The sequence below is a fragment of the Rhinatrema bivittatum genome, chromosome 8 (assembly GCF_901001135.1).
Source record: "Rhinatrema bivittatum chromosome 8, aRhiBiv1.1, whole genome shotgun sequence".
NCBI lineage: Eukaryota > Metazoa > Chordata > Amphibia > Gymnophiona > Rhinatrematidae > Rhinatrema > Rhinatrema bivittatum.
The window spans coordinates 2,252,482-2,273,477 of record NC_042622.1 but is presented as its reverse complement, the minus strand read 5'-3'; the positions used below and the strand labels follow the sequence as shown (position 1 = coordinate 2,273,477).

At 43.8% G+C, this 20,996-nt stretch overlaps 1 protein-coding gene across 1 annotated transcript in view; it reads left to right on the top strand.

The window, feature by feature from the left end:
• MAPRE1 (microtubule associated protein RP/EB family member 1) overlaps positions 1–20,996 on the top strand; it is a 98,039-nt gene that overhangs the window by 29,218 nt on the left and 47,825 nt on the right. Inside the window, 2 exon segments of the mRNA XM_029611025.1 lie at positions 12,224–12,263; positions 12,266–12,430. Coding sequence (XP_029466885.1) covers positions 12,224–12,263; positions 12,266–12,430 — 205 coding nt within the window.

Below are 20,996 nucleotides of genomic sequence, written 5' to 3'. Positions count from 1 at the left end.
CATAAAAACATGCCATGCTGGGTCAGACCAAGGCTCCATCAAGCCCAGCATCCTGTTTCCAACAGAGGCCAAAACCAGGCCACAAGAACCTGGCAATTACCCAAACACTAAGAAGATCCCATGCTACTGATACAATTAATAGCAGTGGCTATTCCCTAAGTAAAATTGATTAATAGCCATTAATGGACTTCTCCTCCAAGAACTTATCCAAACCTTTTTTGAACCCAGCTACACTAACTGCACTAACCACATCCTCTGGCAACAAATTCCAGAGCTTTATTGTGCGTTGAGTGAAAGAATTTTCTCCGATTAGTCTTAAATGTGCCCCATGCTAACTTCATGGAATGCCCCCTAGTCCTTCTATTATTCGAAAGTGACAATAACAGTCACATCTACTCGTTCATGACCTCTCATGATCTTAAAGACCTCTATCATATCCCCCCTCAGCCATCTCTTCTCCAAGCTGAACAGCCCTAATCTCTTCAGCCTTTCCTCATAGGGGAGCTGTTCCATCCCCTTTATCATTTTGGTTGCCCTTCTCTGTACCTTCTCCATCACAATTATATCTTTTTTGAGATGCGGCGACCAGAATTGTACACAGTATTCAAGGTGCGGTCTCACCATGGAGCGATAGAGGCATTATGACATTTTCCGTTCTATTAACCATTCCCTTCCTAATAATTCCTAACATTCTATTTGCTTTTTTGACTGCTGCAGCACACTGAGCCGACGATTTTAAAGTATTATCCACTATGATGCCTAGATCTTTTTCCTAATATGGAACCCAACATTGTGTAACTACAGCAAGGGTTATTTTTCCCTATATGCATTACCTTGCACTTGTCCACATTAAATTTCATCTGCCATTTGGGCCGCAGCATTTCCTGAATTGGGTTCCCGGCTGAGAGAGCCCTTCTTCAAACTTGCCTCCAAATTTGCTTCCAATTCCTGGGCAGTGCTGAGGACGCCGCGACGTGGAGGAGGAGCCGGGTAGGCAAATAAAATCTAGCCGCCGCGACGGTTAAGCCACGCGCGGTGAAGGGGCGCCCGGCTTTGCCCGGCTTAGCCTGGTTTGGAGCGGTTTGGAACCAGGAATTTTCGTTTTGCTGATGCGGCCGGATTGAGAACATTGGGGAACAAACTGTGAGTAACTTGCTGCTAATAGTGGAAGCAATATAGTATAAAATCTCTCTGTGATTTAGAGTATAATTCTCTCTTATATTGCTATGCCTCATACCAAGAGGAAGGCAAGGATGGGAGAGTTTTCTTCCTCAATAATGCCTGGTAATATGCTTCAGTCTCCTATCACAGACTGCTTTCACATCAATCCCACTTTTACACCCAGAAGGGCCGCTAGCAGTCCAACCCAGGAGCAGGTGGAGAATAACGAGGCATTTGAGACATTAACTCCGGGTGCCCTGGAAAAACCGGTCCCTCCATCTGCAGAATCTGAAGTAGATTTAAATATCTCCTTACAAGATTCTTTCTCTCAGATGTTGTGAAGAGATCTGTGAACTTGGAGGATATGGAAGATCATACTCCAATGGAATTTAAAGAAACTTTGTTGATTAATGCAGAAGAGAAACGAGGGTTATTGCAACAGTCAAGAGGAAGTGATGCTCGATTATGTATGGACAGTAATGAGAATGTTTGTTTGTTATTGTTCCCAAAAAATTCTCAATGGATGAATTGGGATCCATGATTAAAATGCAAAAATCGATTAACAAACTAGCAAATACAGTTCAGGAAGCTCTGAAGCAAAATAATCAAGTTCAGGAAAAAGTAGATCAAATAGAGAAAAGTGTTAATACAATGGATAAACAGCTGGGGGAAATTAAAAAAATTCAGTTAAACCTAATTAAGTCAGAAGAAGATCATGAAAGTAAAATTGAGACAGAAAATCAGATGAAAAAGTTCAATCTTAGACTATTGAACTTCCTCAAAAGTCATTTAATAACACCTTTGGATTTATTCCACAGTTACTTGAAGAACATCTTGAAATATTCTGAGGTTAATTTACCTAAATTAAGTAAATTATATTATTTACCACAAACAGAGGGTGAGGGTAAGGAAAAGAATGGTGAGATTTCAGAGGAATTAAATCTAACTGAATTTCTGGAAAAATCCTTTGAGTCTAGAATTAATACTACAGCTATATTGTTGGTTCAATTTGTGTCACAAATAGACAGGGATACAGTGTTAAAACTGCATTTTAAACATCAAAAGTCTATTTTTTATGGGCAATCTATAAGGATATTCCCAGACATAGCTTGCCCAACCCAGATGAGACTAAAAAGGTTTATAGAGATGCGATCAGAAGTACTGTCCAGGGGGCCACAATTCCAATTGAGAGATCCCTGTAGGTGTTTAATAAAACATCTAAATAATAGATTTGTTTTCATCTATCCTGAACAATTACGAACATATTTGGACACACACTCTTAAGAAGCTGTGCAATAGGGGGAAGGAGAATTATATGTGGGAAGAATAGCATCAAGTATTTGTTTTATATTATTTCTATTGGGTAGTGCTCCTATCTTTGTGTTTGAAACCCTTTGTTCTCATGCTTTTTGTACTTTATTAGATTTCTTCTAAAATGATAAGGTAACATAATTTGTTATGTGTTTTTCCTAATAAGAATGTAATCTTATTTCTGTTTAAAAATATGAAATTTCGGGGCGCTGTCGAGCGCGCGCCGGAGATGGACGTGTGAGAGTCGGGCTCCCGGCCGAGGGATCTCTAAACCCTGATTAAGAGCGCACACATTTGCATTTTGGACACTAAATCGAGAACATAACCGCGACGGTTCGATTATTATGGCATCGAAACGCAAACCGACAGATTTAAAGCAATTCAGCTATCAAAAATTGCAAATGGACCAGCAAGCCGATGGTGACTCGCTGCTGACTGGGTCCCAAGATGGCGATGGCATCGGGGATCCTACCCCTGTTCAACATGCTGCCCTGCAGATCGCCGATGTTCTGAGCCGTGATGAGTTACGAGGGTGGTTCATGGACATAAGAGTGGACATGAAGAACCACAAAGCAGAGCTTTTAGCAACCATGACTGAGCTACGGGAGGATATGGCGGCGCTTGGTAATAGAGTGGGGGAGTTGGAGCTCCGAGTGGAGGGTCACGCGGACAAGATGGCGTCGCACACCACGCAGTATTTACAGCTCCAAAATGACAACCAGGCTATTCATGAAAAACTAGAAGATCTCGAGAACCGCTCGAGAAGGAATAATCTCCGCATACGAGGTATTCCCGAGACGGAAGATTACAAGGACGCTCTGGCTGTTGCACGCAAGGTTTGCGCCTTTTTTCTCTCTGTGGATCGGGGGCGGCAGATGGCGGACTCTGCCTCGGACCAGGCCGACATCTCTATTGAAAGAGCGCACCGGGCACTCGGCCGCCGCACTGATAATCAGGCGAGGGACATCGTCCTATGCCTACGAGACTTTGTCCAAAAGACTCACATCTATGAAGCAGCGCGAGCACAATCCTCGTGGCAATGGGACGGACAAACTATTACGGTGTTTCAAGACCTGGCTCCCGTAACTCTGCGCAAGCGGTTTGAACTCCGTGAAGCTACCAGAGTTCTGAGGGAAGCCCAGATCCGCTACAGATGGACTTTCCCGTTCGGACTATTTTTCTCGCATCATGGTACGACTTATCGAGTGAAGTCCCTTTCAGAAGCGGCCGAGGCCCTGAAGTCAGCGGGACTCACGGTCAATTTTTCCATACCAAGAGCTCAAGCTGGGCCTGCCGCTGGGGAGAAGTTTCCTCGATGGCAAAGGGCCACTAATGGGCGCAGGCGTCTCCGTCGTCAGAATGGGGACCCAGAGCCATCTATGGACGACCAGGGCTGACTGGACTGTGAGGACCAGATTTCCTGCTTGAGGTTTTCCTATCAGGACATTCATACTTACTTGTTGAGAGAGTGCTTAGTATGTTTAGGGTTGTGATTGGCAGCCATGGGCAGAAGCACTGGTTGGTTTTTGCCTCTGTAAGATGTCAGTTTATAGCATTTCTGATGTATGTTGTTATTGCTACAGGGCGGGGAGATCCCCGGGGGGAATGTGCTGCTTGCATGTCGGTCTCTGTGTGTGCCGAGGCCCCCAAAGGGAGGGTAATCTGCCAGAATGGTTGGGCAGAAGTTGGTGTTAAGGGGGGGAAAGTTGGGGAATACTACCATGCTAAGTTTTATCCTACTAGGGTGACTGCAAATCATAAGCTCATTGGGCAGGGGATGGCTATATATAAGTTGGGGGGAATGCTCATATTACTGTTTTTTTTACTATACTATGCTTAGAGTGTTAACTATGAATGTCAAGGGACTACAAACTCATAGGAAGAGGCAGCTGTTTTTCCAAGATTTAAAAACATTGCACATTGATATAGCGCTGGTGCAAGAGACGCATCTGCGGGCCCGACATACGAAATATTTATATCATAAACATTATCCCACGCAATTCCACGCAGCCAGCTCAGTGGGCTCTAAATATGCTGGAGTAGCCATTTTAATCTCCACAGACGTCATGCATGAGGTTATGCACTCCTATGCGGACCCCGACGGACGCATAGTGATAGTGACCCTTAAGCTGGGTCTGGAACTTCTTACGCTTGTTAATGTATATGCACCCAACACGTCTCAAGTGCAATTCCTAAAACGCCTCGAGGATTGTCTAGCCCTCAATATAGATCACCAGCTGCTGGTGGGCGGCGATTTTAATTTGTCCTTGAAGCCTCAACTAGACAATTCCAACGTACTGTCCGTGCATCAGGGATCGCCGAGACATCGCCTCCTCCAACTATTGGAGACATGGAACATCGTTGATGTATGGAGACAGCGCTACCCGAGGTCCAGACAATATACATTTTATTCTCAGGTACATGCTACATATACCCGGATAGACTATCTATTTGTGGATAAATGTTTACAAAACAAGGTGAGCAGGGTGGAAATTGAACCGATTACTTGGAGCGACCACGCACCAGTATGGCTGGATATCAGCCTTGTAGATTCATCCCGGGGAACTAAATATTGGCGCCTCAACGAGAGCCTACTAGAGGATAACCAATATGTCAAGAGGGTGGAGAGGTCCTTGCAGGATTTTTTCCTCAATCAGAATGCGGAGGAATCCCCTTCTACGATTATTTGGGAAAGTTCCAAAGCACATATCCGAGGAGAGTTTATTTCTAGATCCTCATATTGTAAACGTATTAGGGAAGAGAAACGTACCCATTTACTGCAGGAAATAAAAGACCTTTCACGCCAACATATGACGCAACCTTCTACTTCATTATATAAGAGACTGACACAGGCCAGACAAGCCTTGAACTTGCTGGATTCTGCACAAATAGCTCATGCTCTGAATGTCACGAAGCAAATGTACTTTGAAGGAGGGAACAAGGCGGGCCGGTTGCTAGCTCGGCGACTTAAAGGGGTTTTGCTGCACAACAGCATTGCCAAAATCAAGAATGCTAAGGGCTTATTGCAGACCAACATACCGGACATACAGCAGAGCTTCGCCGACTTTTATGCGAATCTCTACACATCACGAAAGGATATCCATCAGCAGGCTATAGAAGACTATCTGGAGGACGCGTCCTTACCCACCCTAATGATGCAGCAGCGGGAGCTTCTGGATAAACCGATTACCATGCTGGAGGTGCGTCACGCGATCAAACTATTGAAACCGGGCAAGGCGCCGGGACTAGATGGATTGACTTGCAAATATTATAAGACATTCTCGGACGTACTGACCCCTCATCTGACAACCATGTTTAATTGTCTACGTAATGGAGAGCAGTTGGGCCCACAATCTAATGTAGCCGGGATCTCAGTCATTGCCAAGCCTGGAAAGGACCCCACCTTGTGCGGCTCTTACAGGCCCATATCGCTTATAAATCTTGACCTTAAAATACTGGCTAGGATCCTAGCGGAACGGCTTAACTCATTACTCCCTTCTTTGGTCCACCCAGATCAGGCGGGTTTTATCCCAGGCCGTTCTGCCTCTGACAACGTTAGGCGAGCGATCGATCTCATCTGGTGGGTTCGAAGAGAAGATATCCCGAGTGTGTTGGTAGCAGTAGACGCGGAGAAAGCGTTCGACATGGTCCACTGGCCATTTCTGTTTCAGATTCTTGTCAAATTGGGCTTTGGAGAGCACTTTATGCAGTGGATTCATCAACTGTATCATAATCCCACGGCGCAGGTGAAGGTCAATGGTGGATATGGGACGAGCTTTTCTATTGAACGTGGCACACGCCAAGGATGCCCGTTGTCGCCCTTGCTCTTTGCGCTCTTTTTGGAGCCGTTCACCGCTACTATCCGCGCATCACCAGCTATTACGGGGATACAAATGGGTAAGGCTCACTACAAGTTGACACTTTTCGCAGATGACATCCTTTTTACCTTGACATACCCTCAGCTGTCTCTGCCTGCTATGCTGACTGCTATCCAGAAATTCAGTGCGGTCTCGGGTTTCACGGTCAACCTTGAAAAAACGGAAATTATGAATCTTAATTTGCCGCCCTCCACAGTTGGTGAGCTCCAGGATAGATTGCCATTTCGGTGGACAGTGAAGCCCTTAAAATATCTGGGAGTCTACTTGGGCGCAGATATCAACCAGCTATATCATATCAATTACTTACCTCTTATTAAGGCAATAGACGGTGATCTTCTCCGATGGTATAGGGATCCTCATTCTTGGCTTGGACGCATAGCCATTATTAAGATGAATGTCCTTCCTAGATTGCTATATCTTTTCAATACTCTACCCATCTTTTTGACAAATAGCATTCTCCGTTCTCTACAGCGAAAAATCTTTGACTTCATCTGGCGGAAACGGCCGCCAAGGTTGGCTAGGGCGGTACTATATCGGCCTAAAGCTAACGGAGGGCTGGGAGTCCCGAATTTAATATGGTACTTTGCGGCGGCGCAGCTGCGGACAGTAATCCATTTACAACTGGGTGAGCCGGGCACAGTCCCCTGGCAAGACATAGAACAGCATGTGGTGGGACATATGAGGCTTCGGGCATTATTTTGGCAACCTCGTCACACGTGGCGACCCATGTTATTGCTACCTCCCTCCCTCCTTACCACACTCAAGGTTTGGAGGCAATGGAAACCGAAGTTGGTGGGGACGAGACCCTATCATCTTTCCTCAGCCCTCTTTCATAATATCCATTTCGTGCCAGGATTGCCTCTCACCGCCTTTGCACTTTGGAAATCTTCGGGCATCTTTACCATAGGAATGTTGATCCAGGAACGCAGCATTATCTCCTATACGAACCTGCAAGAACAATTCAAGGAGGTGCGCCTGCCCTTTTTGGAATATGCGCAATTGGTGCATTTCATTCGTACTCTTATGCAATCCGGGCACTTGGAACTCGCTAAGACCATGTTTGAATGCTATTGCTCTTCCCTTCATGGTCTCAAAAAAACTATTTCTAAGATATACATGCTACTTCAAAGTGGGCAGTCATTGAAGCTGAACTGCTCCTTAGCTTGGGAAGCTGAGCTTAATTTGAACTGGTCGTTGGAGGATTGGGAGGATCGATTTTTGAGTGCACGGCGGTGTTCACTGTCCGCTCTTCTTCAAGAACATTGTTTTAAAATGCTATACCGCTGGCACTATGTCCCCTTGCGGCTGTCAAAGATGTACCCTACATCATCGGCGGTATGTTGGCGCCAGTGCGGGCATATCGGGTCATATCTACATATATGGTGGAGCTGCCCAATCATTACCCCATTTTGGCAAGAGATTCTTACCTGGATATCAAAACTGGTTGGGCGGGCGCTACCATCAAACCCTATCCATACCATTCTTGATACGCCTGTGGAGGGCTGGTCCTTCCACCAGCAGCGGTTATGCCACCAGATCTGCATAGTTTCCCGACTTGCTCTGGCCCGCAATTGGAAAAGCCCTACCGTTCCCTCTTTAAAATTAATCATTAATCATCTGACCAAAATCCAAACATTGGAACATATTACAGCTGTCCGGCGCCATCGACTCCCTTCATATCAAGCAGTGTGGGGACCCTTCATATCGTGGAGTGCCACCTATAATGCAAACTGACCTCGAGTTCTGTAGGTCCCTATGACATTCCTCTGACATTTTCTCTTTGACAATCGCATTCACTATGATTTGTGGGATATTTGTCTATCATTATGTATGTATCTCCAACTCTTGCTGTGAGTCCAAGGAGTCATCTCTAATACTTTTAGAGTACCAGATCACCTAGATGGGATTGTATCACATATGGTAGTGGGGGGGTGGGAGGGGTGCAGCATCACTGTGTATTAGCATACTTGTGTACTACTATGTTTACTGGGATTGCTCGTACTCATGTGGAGGGTACACTATGTTTATGTTCTTTCTTTTGTTTGCTAATAAAAGCTTTAATACAAAAAAAAAAAAAAAATATGAAATTTCAATAAATTTAAAAAAAAATATTTCATCTGCCATTTGGATGCCCAATCTTCAAGTCTTGCAAGGTCCTCCTGCAATGTATCACAGTCTGCTTGTGATTTAACTACTCTGAATAATTTTGTATCATCTGCAAATTTGATAACCTCTCGTATTCCTTTCCAGATCACATGGGATTCACCCATGTGTAAGGACTACCATCTTGCTTGTGCTTGGAGAACGCAGTTGCTTACCTGAAACAGGTGTTCTCAGAGGACAGCAGGATGTTAGTCTTTGGGAAAACCCATGGAGGTGGCTTTGTCCTATTTTTTCATTTATATATAATTGTCATAAGATTGGAGAGGTACCCTGTGTGGATGTGTGGTTACAGGGCATGCTGAGTGTGCCAAGCCAAAAATCTAGAAACTTTGCCATAAGTTTTCCGTGTTGGGGCTCCATCTCATGGTTACCCATGTGTGAGGACTAACATTTTATTTTTTATTTTTATTTATTTAGTGTTTTTATATACCAGCATTCATGATATGATCACATCATGCTGGTTTACAGTAAAACAGGGGGATGAAAACAAAACTTAAAACTGGAACCTGTGAGAGGAAAGAATGAAGTTATAATGAACAAGGATGATCAAAACTGGGAAAAGAGAGAGAGACTGTAGGAATTTAACATAAGAGGAGAAATATTTACAATGTACTGTAATGGCTGACATAGAAATTGATGGGGAGAGATTTAGTTGGAGTCCGGAAATGCTTGTTTAAACAGCCAAGTCTTAAGTCTTTTTTTTTTCTAAAAGTTGGAAGGCAAGGTTCTTGTCAGAGATCAGGCGGAATGGAATTCCATATTGGTGGTCCAGCTGTTGAGAAGGCCCGATCTCTAAAAGTAAAATGCTGAGTAGTTTTGGTATTAGGAACCTGGAGTGTTCCTCTGTATGCTTCTCTAGTGGGTCTTGAGGAGGTATGTTGTCTGAGCGGGAGTTGGAGGTCTAGTGGAGCATGGTGATGGATGGCTTTATATATAATGGTAATGGATTTATAGATGATTCTGAAATGAATTGGCAGCCAGTGTAGGATTTTTAGGATTGGGGATATGTGGTCTCTTCTCCTCGTGTTAGTCAGTATTCTGGCTGCCGCGTTTTGTACCATCTGCAGCGGTTTAGTGTAAGAAGATGGGAGACCTAATAAGATGGAGTTACAGTAATCTTTGAGAAGATAATTGCTTGTAGAATCGTTCTGAAATCTTGAGTGGAAGAGAGGTTTTATCCTTTTCAGCACTTGGAGTTTGTGGAAACAATCCTTGGTCGTTCTGTTGATAAATGATTTTAAATTCAGCCAGTTGTCTATTATAACTCCTAAGTGTCTAACTTGGGTGGTGTGTAGGTTGGCTGGTGGAGTTGAAGCGGTGTTACTATTTTCTGGTGAGATGAGCAGGAGTTCGGTCTTGGATGCATTTAGTATCAGGTTTAGGCTGGTGAGGAGGCTGATTTCTTGGAGGCAGTTTTCCCAATGTTAGTGTTTTCTTGAGGGATTCTTTAAGGGGGATCAAGATCTGAACATCGTCGGCATAAAGAAAGTGTGTTAGATTCAGTTTGGTTAGCAGCTGGCATAGTGGGAGGAGGTAAATGTTGAAAAGCGTGGGGGATAAGGAGGAACCCTGTGGAACTCCTACGGATGAGTCATAGTGGGGTGATTCTTTGTTGTGAATTCTAACCTTGTAGCCTCTGTTGCTGAGGAAAGTTTTGAACCATGCGAGTGCGGTACCTGTTTATTCTGATGGTCGAAAGCTGGTTTAGGAGGATGGAGTGGTTAACAGTGTCAAATGCTGCCGAGAGGTACAGTAGAATCAATAAGAAAGATTGTCCTTTATCAAGGCCCATGATGAGGTAGTCTGTCAGGGATATGAGAAGGGATTCCGTACTTAATGCTTTACGGAACCCATATTGGGAAGGGAATAGGAGTTTGTGATCTTCGATATAGTCCGATAGTTGAGTAACTAATTTTTCCATGATCTTTGCTATGAAGGGAAGGTTGGCGATCGGGCGGAAGTTGTTTGGATCTTTGGGATCCAGATTTGGTTTCTTTAGGAGTGGTTTGAGGGAGACCAATTTGAGGTCGTCTGGATAGATTCCCTGGGATAATGAGCAGTTTGTCAGCCAGTGTTTTGGAAATGGTGTCAGGAATTATCAGAAGTAATTTAGTGGGGATTTGGTCGAAGGGATGATAGGAATGTTTCATTTTCTTTAAAACTGTTTGGATCTCTGTAGAGGTTATGGGTTCAAATGATTCCAGAGATGTTTTTGGTGGGGAGATATGAGCTCGAATGAGAGGGGGTGTCAGAGGGCAGCTGTGTTAGTAGGCTAGTGATTTTGTTTCGGAAGAACAGAGCCAACTCTTCGGCTTTAGCTTGTGCTAGGTTGCTAGGGATATCAGGTGGGTTGGTTAGTGTTAGATTAGATACATAGGTAAAAAGGGCTTTAGCATCGAAGACAAGGTCATGGATCTTATGCGCGTAGAAGTCCTTTTTTGATCATAAGGTAGAGGTCTTGTAGTGGTGCAAGGCGAGTTTATAGGCGGAGAGTGTGCTGGAGCTAGGGGCTTTTCGCCATTTGCTCTTTCTGTCTTAAACTCTGTTTTAGTTTTCAAAGTTCGTTGGAGAACCATGGTTGTCTTTTGGAAGAGTTGGTGTTGGTGTTGAATTTTTTTTGTAGATAGTGGGCATAGTTTATTTGCTACAGCCTCTGTAATGGTACTCCAGGAAAGGAGGGCAGAGTTAGGATTGGCGAGGTCTGTGAGAGGATGTTGTGAGGCCAGCTGTTTACTGAGGTCTTCTGAGGAGCAGGATCTTCTGTAGAGAAAAGGGGGTTGAGGTGAGTGGGCGATGATGGTTTCTTTCAGTGTGAAGGTGGTGGAAATTAGTGCGTGATCTGACCAAGGGTCCTTCTTGCAACTGGGATGTGATGAATGCTTGATGCCTGCGTTTACGAAGATAAGGTCCAACGTGTGACCGGCTTTGTGAGTAGGTTTGTTGATTATCTGCTTGAATCCCATGGCTGAGAGGGCAGTGAGAGAGGCCTCACAGCTGGTTGAGTGTGGGGTTGTCTACATGCAAGTTGAAATCTCCTAGGATTATAGCTGAGGCGTCCAGATTGATGTGTTGTAGTTATTTCCACAATGGGGGAGGCATCTGTTTCCAGGAGGCCCAGAGGGGCGTAGATGAGGAGGATTTGTAGTTGGTCTGATTGAAAAAAGGCTGATTTCTAGTTTAGGATCAGATTTAATTGGGTGTTATGAGAATCTGAGGTCTTTTTTTGGTTGCTAGTAGAATGCCCCCTCCCCTTTTTTTTCTGTCGGGGGAGAGAAAAAAAAGTCGTAGGTCTGTGTTGGTAGTTGGTTTATTATTGCTGTATCCGTGGGTTTGAACCATGTTTCTGTTATGGCGCAGATGTCTGGCTTAGCGTCTAGGGAAGTAGTCATTGAGGATCAGTGATTTTTTTTTTGGTAAGGGATCGAGCATTAAATAGGGTAAGGGAAAATAGAGTGAGGCCTAGGAGTTGGGTGATCGGTGTAATCAAGATGGGGGTGAGGGTTTTTAAAGTGCGGTGTCGGGCTTGCATCCTGCTGTCCTCGGGCATCCTGCTGTCCTCTGAGAACACCTGTACTGGTAAGCAACTCTAAGACTCTTGAAGTAGCTTTGATCCCACTTGGAAGTGAAATTGATTACAAATTTGCAGTTTAATGGTTTGATTAGTATTTCATTTTGCAATAAGAAATCACAATTCTTATTTTTCTCTGTAGATAATCCCAGTGGACAAGTTAGTGAAAGGAAAATTTCAGGACAATTTGAATTTGTTCAGTGGTTCAAGAAATTTTTTGATGCCAATTATGATGGGAAAGACTATGATCCTGTTGCAGCTCGACAAGGCCAGGAGACGGTGGTAGCACCTGCTCTTTCCACTTCAGTCCTGAGCAAACCCAAGAAAACTCTCAACTCCAGCAGTACAGGTAAAATACATTTCATTTTGCAAAGTGCCACATTTACTTAAATGCCAAAGCTTTTATCTGCTTTAGAATCTAAATTTTATTAGGACATCTTTATCTGTCAGTAAGCAGGTGGAATTAACCACTTCAAATGGTGAGATCCATTGGTACCAAACTGACTTCTGTCCAAGCTAGTAGTGTTTTGAGAGTTCCTGCTGGGTGTTGCTTTTAAGCCTTCTAAGTCATTTTGTCCGAACTGAATCATGGACATGTACTTCATCTCTCTGTTTTTTCACTTCAGATTTACCATTTTGGACAAACTTTTTTTTTGCCTCTTCTGCAACCCTACAACAGCACTTTTAATTGCTACCAAAAAAGTGGGATTTTTTTCATAGTCAAAAGAAACTACTACAGTGAGTGGGTTTTAGAACTGTCCATGTAGACATTATCCCTTGCCAATTGCCATGAAGTTTGCTATCGCAGCCTGGGACTGATCCATGACCAGAAAAACTGAAGCCTGCTGACTGTTCCCACACTTGCAGCACTCCATGGCCTTGCAAATGGAAGCACTGTGTAAATCTGAGTCACAGATAATCTTCCCCCCAGTGCAGCTTCATCTACCTCCTTGGGAGAAAAACATTGAGTCACAGTTGCTCAAAACTCTCCTATCCACTCAAGCCAAAACCATGAAGTAGAGTTCAGCTGGCCATGAAGCATCAAAGCAAAAATTGCATTGTTCCCTAGAGCTTGCCCTATCTGCATTGAAGAAACATTGCCGATGCACTGCGCTTTTATTCAGATGGTCCATCTGAATGTCCCTCTTCAGCACCAGTGCAGACATCAACTCATTCGAATTATGGTGCGTTGAAGCACAGTGCACAGATGCAGGCTGCACCAATGCAATAGATGCATACCGTTATGCACTTTCAATGCAACAAGCACTTGTGCACTCGATGCATGTTTCACTCCAGGATGTACCTAGACTATCTCTAAGCTTACAAACAGAGCAAAATCACAAGAAAAGCTCATGATCCTCCAGAACTCCCAAGCATGCCACCTCTTCTTCCTGGGACCCAGTTGAGTTGGCCATTCAATATACTAATCATCCAAGATCTGCAGGAGAAGTTATCAAGTTATGATTACCACCTCCAATATTTAGAATGCTAATGGCTCCCTAAGTTGGTAGCAGAAGATTTTCGCCTAGGAATAACAAATCCCAGTTTGTTCAATAGTTCCGCTGTCTTCAAATAAACAACCTATTACAACGCAAGAACCTGTACTGGTCTTGGAAGATGTCTTCACCTACCCTAGGCCAGATGACACAATAGTTTTATGACCCATTACAGGGCTTGTGAGGAATTTCTTTACTTGTCTCGTGAAAGAGATGGAGCAGTTCCACAGACTCAGCTCTCGATGTGCTTTCATCTGAAACCCAAATGAGGGGCTCTTCATGGACACTTGATTACAGTGGAATCTAATTGGTCTGAGGCATTGGACAGGTTGCTCTTCTGGAACCTTTTTTCCCCCCCGTGTTGTGAGCTTGTAACCTGGGATCAGATGTAGAATCCACTGGAATACAGTCTGATTCTCTGCCAGATCTTCTGGAATACTCATCTTCTTTGGAAGATATAACCTATTCCAAACTTATTGAAAATTGGGAACAGCACTGGAGATTCACATATGCAAGGATAAAGACCCACATACAGAACTACTTGGTCTATTCAAGGATCTAGATACACTGGCTGAACCAGCCCTCCTTACCAGTCATGACACTTTAGAGTACTGTTTATGAAATTGTGGGAAACTGATATCATGTGACACCCCCTTCCCTGCTACTTCTGGGAAGCTGGATCTCAAGTTTTGAGTCCAACAGTCTCCTGGCTTTGGTATAGTTCACATACCTCAGTCTGTCATAGTGGAATCTGTGATGAAAAAAGCAAAGAAAAACCTGTATTCATTCCAATTCTCCACTGGGTAAAGATCACAAACCTAGACAGTTTCAGCAAAAGGATATTCTGGAGCACATCTGTTTTTCACCTGCGTTGCTGTCCATCAGTTCTGCATGATGCAATACATTCATGATTGTCTTCAGAAGCTAAAACATACTTGCCTTCCCTCCATTGTTCTGGGATGCAGAAGAAGGTCTTAGATACTCCTACTGTAAGTATATGAATCATTTGTTGCTTCACCTGCTTCTACAGCTTCCACTAAAGTGCGACATATGGTACAGCTACAAGCCAGTTCCAAGCAAACAAATAAGCGAAAGTCTGACAATCAAAGATGGATAATCAATAAGAGGAAGAGGGACATAAAAAGTTCAACAATGTCCTTAAAGTTCAAATACAAAGTTTTATTGTGTACAGGCAAGTAGAAAGTTCAGTTGTCAGCATCAAACCAGACTATTGACAGTCTATTTGGTTTGCTGACAACTGAACTTTCTGCTTGCCTGTACACAAAACTTTGTTTGAACTTTGACATCATTGAACCTTTTTTCCCTCTTATTGATTACAAGCCAGTTCCATCCAAGAGGACATCCATAAAAAATTAGCAGACCTCCCCTGCTTAAAACTGCCTCTTCATGAAGATCAGAGAGTCTCCCAGATATGACCAAAATGTGGCAGTATACTTTCTCCCCAGCACCAGAGAAATCTGCTTTGTTGCTGTGTCCATACTATCCGTACAAATGGCCCTATTTTCACAGATTGCCTTATCTGCCGCCTCTTCTGGCACAGCATCAACAGCAATTTCTGGCCAGACCTAGACATTCAGAATGCCGCAGCCAAAAACCATCCAGCATAAACCAGAGCCAAGTTTTTGATCCATCGATCAATCCCTTTCCTTCCCTTCTGGTAGAATGAATTCAGTATTTTCTGGGCAAATGGCATCCAATTACCAAGCACTGCTGGATCCTCAAATCTGAAGTAGTTATACAATTTGAGCTTTACCCGACCCCCATCCCTTTCACACGGTTTGCCTCCCTGTCCAGATCATTATCAACCATAGATCCATCTGGAAGTGCAATCTCTTTTCAAGAACCAGGCAGTGAAGATGCTCCCTGCATTGCAATATGCTCACGTTTTCTACTCCAGATACTTCCTTATCACCAAAGTCAGGGGAATTCTGACAGATCCTGGACCTGAGTTCTCACCAAACATATCTTCTGAGAAAAATTCAAAATGAACTCCCTCACCACAATTCTCCCATTCAGCAGGCGAATGGATTTGTGCCCTGGATTTCAAGGACACCTATACTCCCAGTCCACCCAGCCCATTAGGGTTACCTACAGTTCAAAGTTCAATCTTTCTGTTTGGTCCCTCCTCTGTTCCCAGAATCTTTACAAATTGCCTTGCAGTAGTAGCAATGCACCTACATCGCCAGGGGACACAAGTTTCTCCCATATCTGAGTGGATTCTTGAAGCAATTCTGCACTCTCTAGACATGTCTTCAGAGCTTAAGATTTCTCAAACATTGAGAAGTCAAATCTAGAACTTACTCAGCACCTCCAGCTCATAGGGGCACATATAGACTCCTTGATTTCGAAGACATTCTGCCCAACGAATGGAGATCAACCATGATCTTGCTCATTCAAATAGCTATCCAGTCAGGTTCATGGCCAGGAAGCTCCTCGTAATGGGTCATATGGCAGCAGCCATCCACATTTCCATAAACCTGACTTCACATCTGTTATCTTCATTGGAGTCTGGGATCTCGGGATCAACTTTCTCAACCCCTCTGTTCAGTAGTGTGAATCACACCAATAGCAGGGGAGTTGCAGTGGTGGTTACATCCCCTTTTCACTTGGATTCTCATTAACTTGTTCTCACAATGGATGCCTCCAGTAGAAGTTGGGGAGCCCTTATGGGATCCTTCCATACCCCCAGGGACTTTGGCTTCCTCAAGAGTCCCTCTTCTAAATTAATCTCTTGGAGTTAAGAGCACTATGGCATGCTCTTACTATGGTCACACACCTTCTCCAAAAGAAAAGCATCCTAATAGAACTTGGCAACCTGATTGTTTCACTGTCAACAAACGGGGAGGACATGATCAAAGCTTCTCTGCTGGGATGCAGTGAAAATCTGGAAATGGCCAGAATGACTTCAAATGACCCTGCAGGCAACTTATCTGCTCTCCAATGTTCTAGTGGATTATCTCAGCAGTGTGTTTTGACCTCTGTAGCAATCAATAGTAAACAGTTTGACTTCTGGGGTCTACCGACAGTAGACCTGTCTTGCATTGCAGCAAAACACAAAACTAAATCAATTTTCCTCTGTTCTACTGAGTGATCAGACTAGCACAGGTTGTTTTCCTTCTTGACTGGGACCAAAGCCTCATGTTTGCTTTTCTGCTGATACTGCTCATTGCCAAAACAATTTAAAAAGTTCTTCAGGATTGTGCCTGTCCGATCCTCATACGTCTGGCCTGGTCCAGGAAATTTGATGTGTATATTGTCAAACTGTCCAGTAGTCCTCTCATACCTCTGGGGTCAGACCCTGCTCTTCTAACTCAAAATGATGAGATACTTCTCCAATCTTTCAGCTCTCAGCCTAACAGCTGCTTTGAACACTTGCTTGCAGATCTCCATTTACCATCGGAGACTGCATGTTGGTTTAAACTAGAAAGCCTTTGCGTAGAAAAATGTGTGCTTTCAAATGGAAGAGATTCTAGATATGGTGCTAACTGCATGATTCTGATTCCTTCTCATGTGAGCCTCCCAACTTGATTGATCTCTCTAATTTAGGCCTCGTCACTGCTTCAGTGAGTGCATCTGAGTGCCATCGCGGCATACTACACCTTGTTAGCAAACCAATCTCCATGCATCAGCTTGTCTTGTTTTATGAGAGGGTTCTAGCACATCAAACCCTCGGTAAAGAAGTCTCCTGTTCCATGGGATCTGTGTAGTCCTCTCTCAATTGATGAAGTCTCCTTTCAAGCCATTGGAATCACTCCTTTAAAGTTCTTAACATGGAAAGTAATTTTTCTCATTGCAGTCACCTAGGAGAGAAGAGTTAGCAAACTCCAAGCTCTGATTCACTACCTTTTTAGTATCTGCAATTTTATCACAACAGGCTAGTTCTTTGAACCCAGCCAAAGTTTCTACCAAAAAATAATCTCAGCTTTCCATATGAATCAATCTGTACTACCTGCCTTCTCACCAAGGCCCTATGCACATGAAGAAAGAGCCCTCCATGCTCTGGACTACAAACAGGCCTTGGTATATTAGAAAAGACATACTCAGCCTTCATAGTCCAGCCAGCTTTTCATCTTGTCCTGTCCTAACTCGTTTGGAATAGCGGTCTTCAAATTAACTATCCTGTTGGATAGCTGATTGCATCTGTCACTGCTATGACTTAGGACTTTTACTTTCAAATTCAGTCAAGGTTCAACAGGTACAAGCCTTCCTTGGTTACTAATCTCCAAAGCTGTGATGTGGTCTTCATTCAGCACATTCATGTCCCGTTACTGTCTTGTTAACATTTTAAAGACCGACAGATTTGGACAAGCAGTTTTATGAAATCTGTTCTCACTATAGACCATTCTCCATGGTGGAGTCCAGATTGTATAGAGACAAAGAAATGGTGGAAATATTAAATCAGTTCGGTGTTCACTAAAGAAGACCCTGTAGAAGGACCATCACTAGCTAATGACATTGGAGGAGGGTGGAGTAGACTAAACACCATTTACAGAAGAGAATGTATGGGAAGAGCTAGGAAAACTGAATGTGGACAAAGCTATGGGGCCTGATTAAGTTCATCCCAGGATACTGAGGGAACTGATGTGGTGTTGGGTCTGCTGCACACCCTGTTCAATAGATCCCTGCGAACAGGAGTGGTGCAGATTGATTATTTAACCAAGTTGACTTAGAGGATAACCACTGCTATTACTGGCATCAGTAGCATGGGATCTGCTTAGTGTTTGGGTACTTGTAGCCTGGATTGGCCTCTGTTGGAAACAGGATGCTGGGCTTGATGGACCCTTGGTCTGACCCAGTATGGAAATTTCTTATGTTCTTATGATTAGAGAAGAGCAGTGGTGGTCCCACTTCACAAGAATGGGAGCAGAGAAGAGACTGGAAACTACAGGCTGGTTAGCCTAACCTTGGTGGAAAAAGTAATGGGGACTCTGCTGAAGGAATGGATAGCGAACTATCTACACTCAGGAGGATTGCTGGACCCAAGACAGCATGGATTCACCAGGGGAAGGTCATGTCAAACAAATCTGTATTTTGATTGGGTGACTAAAGAATTGGAATAAGGAAGAGCACTCAATGTGATCTACTTGGATTTCCGCAAAGCTTTTGATACAGTCCTGCAAAGGAAGCTTGGGAGTGAGCACCATGGTGGCGTGGATTACAAACTGGTTGACATTAGACAGTGTGTGATGGTAAATGGAACCTACTCTGAAGAGAGAGCGGAGTTAGAGTACCACAGGGATTGGTGTTGGGACTGGTCCTGTTCACCATCTTTGTGAGTGACCTTGCAGAAGAGAGAGAGAAGGTAAAGTTTTGTCTGTTTGCGGATGATAAGATCCGCAACAGAGTGTACACGCTGGAAGGAGTAGAGAATGAGACGTGATTTAGGGAAGCTTGAACTGTGGTCGATTATGGCAGCTGGGATTCAGTGCCAAGCAGTGCAGTCATGCATCTGGGTTTGGTAATCCAAAACAGCTGTATGTGATGGGGGGTGAAGGGCTGTTGTGCATGGAGCAAGAGAGGGACCTTGGGGTAATAGTGTCTGATATGAAGATGGCAAAGCAATGTGACAAGGTGATAACTAAAGCCAGAAGAATGCTGGGCTGCATAGAGAGAGAGGAATAACCAGTAAGAAAAAGGTGATAAACCCCTTGCACAGATCCTTGGTGAGGCCTCACCTGGAGTATCGTGTTCAGTTCTGGAGACCGTGTTTCAAAAGGGACAGAAACAGGATGGAGGCGATCCAGAGAACTGTCAAAAATGGTGGGGGGTCTCCATCAAATCTTATGAGAGGTTGAAGGACCTAAATATGTACACCCTGGAGGAGAGGATGTATGGGGGAGATATGAAACAGACCTTCAGATACCTGAAACGTTTTAATGATGCACATTCGACAAACCTTTTCCATTGGGAAAAAAATCATTAGAACTAGGGGTCATGAAACGAAACTCCAGAGGACGACTCAGAACCAATGTCAAGAAATATTTCTTCATGGAGAGGGTGGTGGATGCCTGGAATGCCCTTCCAGAGGAGGTGGTGAAAGATTTCAAAGGGGCATGGGATAAACACTGTGGATCCCTAAAGGCTCGAGGATGTGAATGAGAGCGCATGGGGGTAACTTGCTGATGCAGCTGTTACATCACAAGTTTAAAACTTATTGGTTAAGGGTAGTAACTCCAACATTGCTCTCTGCTTCCATGGCAAGAGATAACAGGGGATAGGCTCAGTAACCAACAAGGGCCCTGACTTTAACTGTTTGGGAAACTAAGTTTGGGGGTAACTTGTACGCCATGGCAGATGCTACCATTATAGAGGAGACCTGTATGGTGCGGCTGACGCTACCATGGGCGTGCTGGGAAGATTGGATGGGCAGTTACGTCCCCTTCTGCTGTTATTTCTATGTTTCTATAAATAATTGCTTTGCTGCAGCCCTCGGCTTCGACTCCCCAAATGTAATGGCTAATTCAGCCTTATCAACAAAAAAAAGCATGTTTGCTACAAAATAAACTGTTTTTGTAGGTAGGATAAATTAGCCATGGGATACCTCCCTCCCTGGACAATAGACTACATAGCTAGTTAGACTGAGGAGGCAGCACATGAGGTAATGCCTGCTCGGGAACTCCTGCCAAGAAGTGGAGTTGTGCACCTGGAGTGCAGTAATCCAAAAGAGCTGGAGGAGAGGAAGAACAGGGGATGAGATGAACCAGATGAAATAAGATTAAGTTCTAATTTTTAATGTATTTTAGACTGCTAAATGTATTTAGTACTTTTTTATTACTGATTTTATTTGTATTTTGGATTTATGTAAATCGCTGTGATGGAACCTTCTGAACAACAGTATATAAAATTTTATAAATATGATACAGACCTTCAGATACCTGACGGCTATTAACGATGCTCAAACTTTAGACTTTCTGTAGAACTAGGAGTCATATGAAACTGCAGGGTGGATAACTCAGAACCAATATTAAATATTTCTTCATGAAGAGGTGGTGAATGCCTGGAATGACCTCTCAGAAGAGGTGAAGTATGAACAATTAATTGAAACGGGTGTGGGACATACTGCGGGTCCCTAAAGGCTTGAAGAAAGGAATAGTGTAACGTTTCTTCATGGGGGAACTTGCACGGAGCCTTGACAGAAGGCAGGGAATAACCTGCATGGAGCTGTAGCTCTTACCAGATGCTGTGTGGACTAGATGGACTGTTTTGGTCTTTACCTGCCATCATTAGTATGTTTTTATGCTCAGCTCTGCTTGCTTGGCGAGAAGTCTATTCGGTGCCACCAGATGACACCCACATATAACGGCTAGCTATAGAAAACACCGTTTACGTTAAGCAGACCTGTTAAATGTTCTTAACCTGGAATGCTTTCTTTGAGAATGAAAAATTGAGCCATAAATG